This window comes from Argentina silus, assembly GCF_951799395.1.
Source record: "Argentina silus genome assembly, chromosome: 9".
Lineage (NCBI taxonomy): Eukaryota > Metazoa > Chordata > Actinopteri > Argentiniformes > Argentinidae > Argentina > Argentina silus.
In genome coordinates, this window is record NC_139663.1 from 7,496,625 (window position 1) to 7,508,774 (window position 12,150).

The 12,150-nt window shown below is 39.1% G+C and overlaps 1 protein-coding gene and 1 long non-coding RNA gene across 3 annotated transcripts; both read right to left on the reverse strand.

Annotated features, from left to right (window-relative positions):
- Positions 1-175: 175 nt before the first annotated feature.
- On the reverse strand, positions 176-8,219 carry kctd5a (potassium channel tetramerization domain containing 5a). 2 transcript variants are annotated; one of them, XM_083676205.1, is made up of 6 exons: positions 7,942-8,219; positions 6,026-6,134; positions 5,682-5,773; positions 4,904-4,999; positions 3,437-3,562; positions 176-2,728 (listed from the first exon to the last, which is right to left on the reverse strand). In XM_083676205.1, exons 1-6 carry the CDS (start codon positions 8,161-8,163, stop codon positions 2,699-2,701), a joined length of 675 nt encoding a protein of 224 aa, XP_083532331.1. In that variant the 5' UTR covers positions 8,164-8,219; the 3' UTR covers positions 176-2,698. The 2 variants fall into 2 exon arrangements, with proteins under 2 accessions (XP_083532331.1, XP_083532332.1); XM_083676206.1 differs by lacking the exon at positions 176-2,728 and adding an exon at positions 3,033-3,283.
- Positions 8,220-9,969: 1,750 nt separating this feature from the next.
- LOC310810202 lies at positions 9,970-10,578 on the reverse strand. Its single transcript, XR_014554423.1, has 3 exons — positions 10,479-10,578; positions 10,300-10,384; positions 9,970-10,216 (listed from the first exon to the last, which is right to left on the reverse strand). It is a non-coding gene; the product is annotated as an uncharacterized lncRNA (long non-coding RNA).
- Between the last annotated feature and the right edge of the window lie 1,572 nt (positions 10,579-12,150).

Sequence of the window (12,150 nt, forward strand, 5' to 3'; positions counted from 1 at the left end):
AATTCTATTCAAATTTCTATTCACTGTCTAATTATTGAGTCATTTAGTTGTGTAGTGTCTGAGTGGTGACAAGGTATTTCCAGTGCTTCAACCCTGCTCCAACATGTTGCTGCTGATCTCTTCCTGTGCAGTGTGATCTCAATCAACACACATGAGAATGAGGATCACACAAATGTTTAAACCATTACCATTTATTAAATTCACCAGGTCTAGCATCATATACATTTTCCCATAGTCAAAACTTGCTATTATTATAATATAGTATGTATGTACAGCATAAAAATACAGATATAAAACATTTTGGAGGATACTAATATGTAGGAACAGCAGTGATACAGTGAAGCAAATAACAATTCAGTCTGCTTCTGTTCATTCTTAAAATACATTTTGCAGAATAATGGAAAACTGGAACAACATTCCATTAGAAACCCACAGCAGCCTCGTAGGAAAGAGCACATTTGTCTCTTAATAATTGGCAATCTAAAAAAGAACTAACATAAACTGAAAGGTCTCAGCAGGGTGAAGTGGTGTCCTGCAGAGCTGAGGACGAGGTAGAAGGCATCAGGCCATGCATGCAATGGCTGATACAACACCTGTGTAACTGCAGTCGAAGGACACCACTGCGACACAACACTAGACACATGGCCCACGCTGTTCAGAATTTCTTCACTACCACTGCAGGATGAACACAAACAGTGAGCCCTCAGGTGTAAGGGCATCTGTGCTACACCAATTGCACATGCACAGTGGAGCCTCAGGGGCTACAGAGGCACATATCACCACAAGACACCAACTCAGTGACCAGGAAATTAAACCGTCCACTGCAAATATTAAAAAACTCTGAACTGGTTGTGTTGATACATGGCTGACAGTAACATTGTGGGATATGTAAACAAAGAGTTAAAATATACAGATGTTTAAACCAGCCTAATTAGAGGGTGGTGTCATGATGGCAGGGTAAGTAAACATGTAAGATCAAGATTATAAAACACTAGACATGTAAACTTTACCTTGATCAGGTAATTGACCTCTGCAGAGATTATAGCTTGTATTCCACTATTAAAAGCCCTTAGTGTGTGTGTTAGGAAAACATAACATGCACTGATAACACATCTGAATATTCTTAGACTCCTTGCTCTACTTATATACAAAGCCTTATAGATACAAATGCAGACTCCCAAAGTAATTTACTTATCCCTGACCACAGAAATTCAGATTTAAGTTGAAATTCAGACATTGATTTGGTCATTGAACAAAGGCAACATTTCCAAAAAATGTTTTCATGTACTAACAATATGTTAATGTGATCAATTAGATGCTAATCTTTCTGTGAGTTGATCCCATGGTTAAGAAAATGGATTATTATTTCCAATATATTAGCTCAGAGCTTTAATGTACCTTGCATGTTTGCAAACTGCTACAGTCTGGAGCCACAGTTCAGTGTATGTGCATGGTAAATAGCAATGTCAAAGCTCAAAATAATCAAACTGCAGAATCTTACATTATGTGTATAATAACAATACACACAAAAAGATGCATGCACACTATAACCATTTGCTGAATCATGCAGGACAACACAGCTTCTCTTTTGCACTTAAAATGGAAACGTTTTCCTTGACTATGCTAGCCAATAACAGTCAGTGTCATATTAATTAATGATAGTATCAGTTGAAAAACAATCCCAAAAAAAAATCTTTTTTGTGGAAAAACTAAAGATCAAAAAGGTAAAAAAGAAAAAGAAAAAGAAAGAAGAAAAAAAAGTACAAAATCTGAACAAAATTCAACTTAACCAAAAAATAAAAGGTCAACATCCACATATTAACACTTACAGTACATCTCAATGTGAAAACATAAGCCTGACGAAAGGTTCTAAGTAGAGTACTCGTGTTACATAATATAACATGTTCCAGTTCCAAAGCCAAACAGGCAACCCATCTAATACACCAGAGCCCTGTGATGGAAGACAAATGTTAGTCCTTTAACGTTATGCATTCCCAAACCAATCACATAACCCTCTTTGACATAGAATAACCTTGTCATAAGTAGATAAGAATGTCCTCCTCCACAACACAAAACTTTGATAATGTGCAGGTTGAAGGGATATATGGGAAGGAAATATAAATAAGCTCAGTTTATAGATATGTAAAACCAAAAAGAACTGTCAATGTAATACAAACATAACAATATGAATCTATGCAACTCCATATAATTACAGAATCTCGAATCTCAATTAGCCTTTAAATACATTTGTCATGTGGTTTAACCATTGAGGTTGGACATTTTTTTATGACAAGGACTGGCAAAATGTTTGACCGCATTTCCTACCAGATGATGTGCATCACATTGCTAATGCATCTTCCAAAACAAAACACTATTGGAGACCCTGAGTAAAGGTTGGACCCGTTGTAAATGTAATGGCCCATTTTGCTCAAGTTATTCCAAATTGCATGCATATTTCCTGCCTGTTTGAGTGATAAGGTCATTCTTTCTACCTGTGCTCAAATCTACACTCTGATTTTACCATATAGGCACAAAAGAGTAACCATATCAGTTGTGCACATATTAAAGAAAACTGGTGAGAATGTGTAGATTGAAGTTCACTTCTTCAGCTTGCCATAATGTCCCTCAGAATGTGATGTGGTTTTGTGTCTTTGTATCTGAACATCACGGCAAGACAAAATCTTAAGGTATGCACACTTCACATTCGAGAGCCTTGTTCTTGAAGAATCTGCAAAAGAAAATGAAGAGCCAGGTGAGATGTCTTTTGTCTAACGTACACGGATTTGACACAATGTCTGCATTGCACGGTGCACAGAGGTTTACTACATCAAACAGGCAAAAATATATGCTTATTTTCCTTCAGAGGCGACTGTGAAGCAGGGACTACAGCTGTAGATATTTCCATGAACTGCAGAATCTGGTCACAGGAGGCCATTAAATATTTAAGCAGTTTCAATCATTATCAGAGCATTGCTCTAGATAATGATTATGGGGATGCTCTAGTCCTGATAATGACTTGACAGGCAGCAAGAGGGGCTAGGCAAAGGCTACAGGGGTCTAAGCAAAGTCTCACCCATGTCACCTTACATTGAAAGGTAGATATATTCAGTGGCATATCACATTTAAAAATCCTTGAGCTTGTCCTCTCATGCAGCTTGCAAAGACAGGACAATGCAGTAATTTCCCAAGTTACTTGACAGTACAGCAAGCTTTGTCCTAATATATAGGCCGAATCAAGTTGTGACAGGCATAGACATCAGATCTCAACGTTCACACCCTAACCCTAAAAAAACAAAAAAAACAAAAGCTATGAGACACACAACACTTGCGCTCAACTGGGGGTAAATCACATAAATGGTTGAGAAATGGTCAGTACAGTACATTGATGAAGGTTAACTGAATAAACGTTCCCAAATACTTAGTAGTGATAACTCACCTTGGCCTTTTCACTTGGCTCACTGCTCGTGCCATATGATTGGTTATGTAGCTCCTTAGAGACAACACACAGGAACTCTGCCTGGTCTTCGTTTCCATAGTTATATGAGGAGCCAATACTGACCAACTGATAGGAGAGAAGGGAGGAGAAAAGAGGGAGACCAATCAGTAATGATTTTGAGCACAAAAAAAAATCAGGACCATGCACACATTAGAAGATCATCTCTCCTAAAGTTTGCATAACAAAACCATTAAACAACGTACAGAAGACCATTTGTACTGTATGAGCCATGAGGGCGCTTGAGAAGTCAAGGTAAAAAAACAACAACAAAAGAAGACAAAGGCTACTCATCTGAAAAGCCTGAGAACTTTGAGCTGTTATGTTCATGAATGATATAGTAATCATTGCATTATGAAAAGCTACACTTTAAAGTGATAGTCAATGCGTATTTGTAAAACAAATGTCTTTGGTTTATAAATATACCGAAAGTATGTCTATGTCCGTATTTTCAGAAAGCAACTGGGAGCAGAATGCCTAACATTCTGTCACCTTGCTGGCTCCCAAAAAAGGAAGCATGTGATTAGCAGTAGCAGCAGCCCACTCAGAGTTGACTCTCAGGGGAAGACCCGAACACCATGCAAGGAGTGGGGGAGAGCCTACTAACAGAGTTACACCCAGAGCATGGTGATCTAACTTCCAAAACAGCAACATCCCCTTTCTCTGGTACTCCATTAACATCACATACAATCGAACTGTAGCAACCTGGCCTCTGGCAGAAGCCAGAAAAGTATCCATTTGCACGAGGCACAAAAATAGCTTTTGTCAGTCTCTTCTCACGCGGTTAGACACATTTTAGACTTTCACAAAAAAATACCATAATTGCTCGGTAGCCAAAGAAAGTAGCCGATGTTGAATGACTGTATTTTCATCACTCCATTACCTACAGTATGTCTTTATGTTAGTGTAATGCTGAATTCCCATGGCCAAACACATAGTATAAGATTCTGAATGAATCTTATATAGGGGTACAGAGTAAAAATTGGACTTGCTCACAGAATATGTTGCAAGACAGCACATTAGAAAATAGGATAACACACCTTAGATTTACGCAATATTCAACACAACACCTGAGTCAAGGTGAAGTCAAAAATCTCAGCAATATTTCGAAAGATGGAGTTGCAATTCTAGCATATTTTAGAAATGTATGTCTACTCTTATTGACCACTAATACAGAAACGTTGACATTTTATCTGTTGAGGGACATGATGACATCATCATGTAAATAAAAGAAGCATCTTTTAAAACAAGCATGGATTGCACCTTTATGTTTTGAAATGTCAAACAGCCACTGCAGACGCACTAAAAAAAAAGGACAAATTAGGCCTGTTAGCTGGCCAGAAATAGTAGTTATTGTATTCAACCAGGTATCAACCCAAGGTTGTCCGTGTGACCTTTCAGGATAATTACCTGCTCAAACTTCCAGCCATCTGACATAGTGGAGACCATTTGTGTTAGCTCTTCCTCTTGGCACTGCAAGACTCTGTATACATGCTTGACAGGGAGCTGTGGAGAAATGAATCAACAATGTAAACTGAACCTAGAATACAAAACCTGCCCAAACTACATAAATAACCCTGCCTCTCTTGAATGAATATCAACCCTTTATAACACACACAGACACAAAGGGTTGCAAGTGCTGTGACTACTTAACTTACAACTCTACTATTTTTGTATAGTTTACTATATTTTACACATTTCTTCCTCTAACGAAACCCTTAGTCAGTCCTCCTCAAACTGTCATTTGAGACATTCACAGATGAAAAAGCAGGGCAGCAAGTGCTCTGATACATCCACACACACACACCCACCAAGTGTAGAGCATAGAGTCGTAGTGGCCAATCTGTGCCAATTTCTGACCTCATCTTCCTGACAAAGATAAGGCTACTCTGGACTAATGCCAAGACATTCAACAAGACCTGGAAATACCACCATCTTAAGTGAAGCCAAATGCCCAAATGTATCACAGGATTAGCCTTGTAATCAGAGAGGATCCTTGGAGGATTGCTGATCAAGGATGTGCCTCCAGTAATCAAGAGGTCAGGAGAACTTATGTGACTCATTTTCTGGTAGATCCCCAGGGCTCCAACCCACTGTCAAGGTTGACAACCTAGTTTAGGGAAACTTTTTGAGTGTAATCTCAGGGCCGAAAACAAATCTAATCTAATTTTAAGCCAAACCTACTTACCTGAGCTGTTCTGCAATCCTTCTCTCTGACTTTGTCTTTGACTAGCTTGATCAATGAGGTGATATTGTAGAATTCAGCCTCCTCCAGCACACCTTAAAAAAATCAAACATATAAGTTTAGCATTGACTTGACAATACAAGTCTTTGATAACATTTCTAGACACTAATGAGAATGTTATTGTGATGTTCATGTTAGGGGGTTCAGAGGAAGCCACGGCAAGGAAATGATGATGTGTGAAGTGTTGGAACAAAATAGAAACGGTAACAAATATGACAGAATGATGAAACATCATCAAAGACATGTCTAAAAATATCCAAGAATACCCCTAGGCATTCTAATCATACCTTCCTCTGCAAGGCCTTTATTGAGCACCAGTTTCCCATGCCTCAGGTAGTTGAGCACTGGACCAAAGTATGTTGGGTCTCTGTCTATCAAATAGGCACCTGTTTCATCCTGTATGTCAACACAAAAAAAGAGAAATTCATTCTGGAGGTCATTATGGATCTCATCCCAAAGTAAGAACAGGGTTCATGCACGACATGCTACATAAACCTGTAGGGATCCAAATGTAGTATTGATGGGGTAAGAAAGAGACAGACTATTGATGATGATGATGATGATGATGATGATGATGTGGTAAGCAGCACAACATTCAGGGATAAAGACAGCACATTTTTACAGGCAAGGAAGGGTAACAGAGCCAGGTGGGAATAGCTGCCCTGCCCAGATAATGGTGAGAGAAACACTGAGCTGGCCCGTGGATTGAATAGTAAAGATATAGAGGGAACAGGAAGCTCAGTGTCCAGAGCTTGGAGGAGCAAGAGATGAGTGGTTACACAGTGCTCAAAACTCCCTAAGGGCCAACGTGGGGCGACTGACATTTAGCAGGTCTCATTATCCCCTTAGAATCCCCACCACGGCCTAGCTCCAACGCTCACACGCCATCATTAACAATCCATACACAGACCAAGCTCATGCCCTTTACACATTGCACTGGACACATCCAATTCCCAGTCCTATACAGCCTAAACGTCACATCTAGAATGGCCTAATCTTATTCAACACGAAAAACATGACATATGGGTTGAATATAAAGGCCTAGTTGATTTAGGCACAAGTATTCTCTACTGGGATTCTGTGGAGTATCCAAAGGCTCTGTATGAGCTAACATGATTTGTAAGGTATTTTGCCGCCTTTTAAATGCTTTCTGTTAAATGATGCATGACCTTTAAGAATCGGAAATCTGAAAATATGTGATAGGGGTTGGTGCGCAAGGGATATTAATTTGCAGACTATCTAACAAGTCCAATTTGATAACCAAAAGAGTGAGCCTATTGCCATTAGAGAGCTGCGTCAGGAACATTGCATTTGCTTTCTGTCAACATCATTATTTGAGAGGCATAGTGCTCAGATGCAGCATAACCATTTCCAAATCAAATCAATGCATCCACGTTTTAAGTGCATTTCAAAGTACGTCACAACACACCTTTTCCCTGAAGTGTGGGACTGAGGCACTCCCCCGAATGGTTTAAAAAGGAATGGACTGGTGTAAAAGATGTGGTGAAAACTCCCTAAAGCCAATGCTATACGTTTACATTAATGTGGGGGAGTGTACACTTCAAGGAAATGGACAACTTGGATGCAGCAAGAAGAGCAAATCAATAATACCTTTCAGTCAACTTTGCCTGACTGAATTGCCTACTTTGTAAATTTCAAGAAGCATTTATGATAAGCCTATGAACATGCCTGCCTTGAGTCACTAACTAATTATGAAAACCACTGACACATGTTTGTTCTATTGACAGAGGCTTTGCTGTCACCAACACCTAGGGTCAATGGTAAACTAGGATAGTCTTTCTGGGAGGGGTCCTGAGGCAGAGAGGTGAATACCCCTCCAAAATCAAGCTCAAAAGCATAGCAGGGAAGCTGAGTGTACGGGATGGGTACGTGCCATGGGACGTTCTAGGCTACAATGAAACATCAATTAGCCTATACATATCAGCCTACAACAGCGGTGATTTCCAAACGCGAATTCCTTCGTAGCCTGAGTTTAATAACATGGAACTGAAGCTACCTTTCTAGCGCTCGCAAGTTCTCTAGTTAGTTAGTTAGCTAGCTAGCTGTTAAGGTAGCTGGTGACAGCACTTTCCAATCGTCTCACTTGCTTTTCTAGATATAAATCTAATGTACAGAGCTATGACAAAACTATAGACCAAGTGGGCTGTACCCTAAACCAACGGGTTAGCTGGCTAACGGTTACCTTGTCAGAGTCGAGGTCTGGGTCGGCCTGGCACAGCCGGTATAAGAACGATTTTGGGTCTCGGCACAGCGTTTGCCTCGTAGTGAGGAAGTATGTCCCACCAACATTTAGACGGACCCATTTGGATGCCCCGATCCCAGGTGACTGCATTCTCTCTCCTGGAGACGGGGCGGGACACCTTCGGCCGACTGAGCCGCTGAAGTCAGGGCTCTTCTCCGCCATCCCAGCTCCACTAGCACTCTTACTTATTGCTGTGATAACAGGCTAGCTAACCAGCTAACGTTGCAGGAACTGATCTACTGTAGGCAGGAAGTGTTTTTCAAGCTTGAACGTGGTGGGGTTCCAGCCGGTGGTTCCAACTCGCCTAACATTGACCCAGTTCCAGATGTGACAACTGGGATGTTGCGCAGCGTGACTGCGATACAGGTGACCTGGAACGCAACCAGTTACTCCGCCCTTCTTCCACCTTCCTTCTGACTATTTTTTCTATTTGTATTGTTTTGTCAACGATAAGAAATGACTTCCAACATTAAGACTTCCGGTTTCGTTTTTGCGACTTCAAAATAAAATCGCGAAGTCGAGATTCATTGAAAGGAATGGGGATCATAATATTTTATCTTATTTTTGCTGAAAGAAGACAATATTACCAACCAAAAATGCATACAATTTCGATGAAGTAATCTTGATAATTATATGGTGCATTTATATGTAATTTTACTCATGCCTATTATATTTTGTATAAATTGAATGTACACAAATGTTTCTCGAACATTGCAGTTCATCTTTAGTACCGATCTAGTCGGCAACAGTTCTCGAATATGGATCAATTGAGTTTCATTCATGAGGTGTAAAAAGCCGTCAACATTATTTTTAAATGCGTAATCAAGTTCAACATGGGCGCTTTTATTTTTAAGGAATCCTAATTTACATATACCGGAAGTTGGTGGTCGAGGTTCCACTAACATTGCTCACGGAACATATGCCTTTTTTCACCACTTGAACTGGTATAAAGTTGAGAGACGAAACATAACCACTCAAATACAGTACATAGATAGACAGCTCTTTGGATGCAAGAACCAATCATTGATATTGAAATGATAGTTTTAAAGACATAATTTAAAAAGTAAAACATCCTTATATTTAGAGTTAGACAGTAAGACTAGATTCATAGGCATTTATTCTTCGATTATCAAATCAGTAGGCTATATTACAATTTACCATTAAGCAAGCATAACAAATCCCAGATTGTCCTTTTAAAACCCACATCCAGTAAGCTTTATTTCAAATAATTAAGTCAATGAAGTCCATTGTTAATGTTTTTGAATGAAAAAAAAAACATTATTTGAGCACTGCAGATATCATATAAATAAGGTGTATGTGGTGCATGGTAGTCAACCTGCACATATGTGACAATGATGAGACAATAATAAACATACCAGTAAACCATATTTGAATTCATGTAGCTAAGCATTGCATTTGCTTAAAAAGTAATGGATTGACAAATGGACAATGAAAACTTAAATATGCTTTCTTACAATAGATTAGATTGCAATACACTACAAAAAAAAAGAGTCTTAGCTCCCTCTGGTGTTGAACTCTTAAACACACCCCAATATTGACATACTGTATATACATATGATATATAGGTGTCCAATACAACCCAAAAGGTATATCATTATATACACATAAATGTGTCCTCTATGCCCTTGTAGAATAAGAGAACAGATGCAAGTTTGACAATATCAAGATATAAAATACTGTACTAGTGTTTACCTCTCCTGTTCCTCCTATGCAGTGGCTATTTGAGGGATGAGTACAGATCTCTTTGGGCAAAAATGTGGTGATGATACCCTTTGACGTGTCATTTAGAATGCAGTAATCATTACAGAGGCACTGTGGATCACTAGATTGGCCAGCTACTATCAGATCTGTGCATTAAGTCCTCACATCCAGAGTCACCCTCACTGGTGACTGTAGAGTCCTGAGGCAGAGAGGTGAATACCTCTCCAAAATCAAGCTCAAAAGCATAGCAGGGAAGCTGAGTGTACGGGATGTCCCCTTGACAATTTGTATTTGGTGTTTGACTGGAAACCCAGTTCATGACTGAGGGGCCAACATAAGGAGTGGGACTTTGTACCAGTGGACAAACCATTTCTGAGAGGTTCGGGTCTTCTGTAATAGGTTTGGGTTTGGACTCAACAATTAAAGTATCAGTTTTCAGGATCTCTTCTATCTTGTATGTTGAAGTCAGATTGCCTGCAGAGGCAAGCCAGTCCTATAGAGACAATGCAATTAATAAGCTATCTCTCAAGGAGGTTATGGTGACCTTGGGAAGAAACAATAAATGATAGACTCTACCTTGAAACTTCCGTTATAATCTTTGAAGAGGGGTTGGAAGAAAGGGGCTGGGGACGGCACTTGGGAGATTGCTTTCATCTTCATTCTATGGAACAAAATATTGTATATTATTCGGCATTGGTTATTCTCCTACTCTCTCAAAACTAATTCAAATTATATTGTTCATGAACTGCAGTTACCTTGTGGCAGGGTTGTAAAACAAAATCAACAAAACTCCAGCAACAACACAGATCGGGCCTGCCAACTGGCTCAGGAGGAGAAATATGTTTTGCTCTGCTGTGGGGGACAAAAAGGATAGTTTACCTAAATACCACATTTTGCATCAACAAAATGTGAGAGAGGGACATGTGGGACAGGGATGTGTGAGCGGCTGTGTTAACTGATTGAGTCTTATGTTTTATTTTGATGATAGATTATGTAGAAATGCAACAGTCAATTCAAATACAATATGACAGTCATTTTGAATAGAGGACACAAAATGATGTAGGAATTTTTAATTGAAAACAAAAGAAAATATTTTGTCTTCAGAGCATTTATACCTTTTCTAGCCGTTGTCCTCCAATGCTCCGTTGTACTCCATTGACCCCACTGTCCATCTTTATCATTTTTTCGAGTTCTCACTTTCAAGACATATTCTGTATCTGGATTAAGTTCAGATTCTTTCATGAAAAAGCTATTTTCAAAGGCCTGATATAATACCTGAGAAAAGCACAAGAAACAAGTTACCTTACAGTAATATAATACATTATTGACATGAGAAAGACATTGAAGTATGAAGTTGATTACACTAGACTTTACCTCCTTATCAGTGGCATATTTGTGGAGGGAGAGTTCGTAACGAAGGTCTCTCATGTACGAATGGTTTTCATACCCACTCTCCCAGGTACAGTTGCAGATGCCAGATGTACACTTGATGGCAAGGTTAGTTGGAGCATTCAGTTGAACTAATCACAAAGGGTTTGACATAAACATAACTGTAATGAGCACATGTTTTCTATAGTTATACAAGTTTAACCGTTGATGAATATTTTACAAATTCATACACCCCCCTCCGCAACACAATTTAGTACCATTAGCACCATAATTTTCATTAGACAGATAATCATCGATCACAGAGTGCAATTCAGTATGATCCTCACAAGACACTTACTATTTTCTGATGGCACAAAGTCTGTTTTGTTTGTATTGTATGATTGGCAGCCGATATCATAACAAAGACATACTCTGAAACAGTCAACATCCATGAATGATGTTCTCTTTGAATCAAATTTTGCCACAAATGTACAAACATAATTGTTGTTTGCCATTTTCACAAGTGGACATTTGAATGATATCCTGTGGGGAAAAAACAGATTTTTGTGATTTAAATGATATTGGATGAGTGTCTTCAGAATGTGAACATACATTTTCTTTAGATTTTCATGATTACTTTTTCATCTTTCCACTTCTGTAATGGATGCAACAAAAATGCTGAGAGGTAATTTTGCATCATCATCACATTAAAATTACGAAAGCACTGACCTTTTCAAGGTAAATTCCAACCAGTAGTTAGTATTGTTAACACCTGTCGGCTTTCCAATGATTAAAGCACAGGTAATTGTTAACCAATAGTCAGTCACACAGGTAAGTCCATCTATTGGAGCTGGAACAGGTGGGAGGAAAAGACACCTTTGATCACATCTCATGTCCGCTACACAGTATTTAAGAAGACCTGGAAAAGAATTTTCGAAGCAACTTGGACAGTACAGTATATTGAATATTGCACAGTACCTCCAGCAGTGCAGTCCCCTGGTAATGGGACGAATTTCCATAATACAAAAAGTGCCATCAGAAGGTTAATAGTAACTTGCA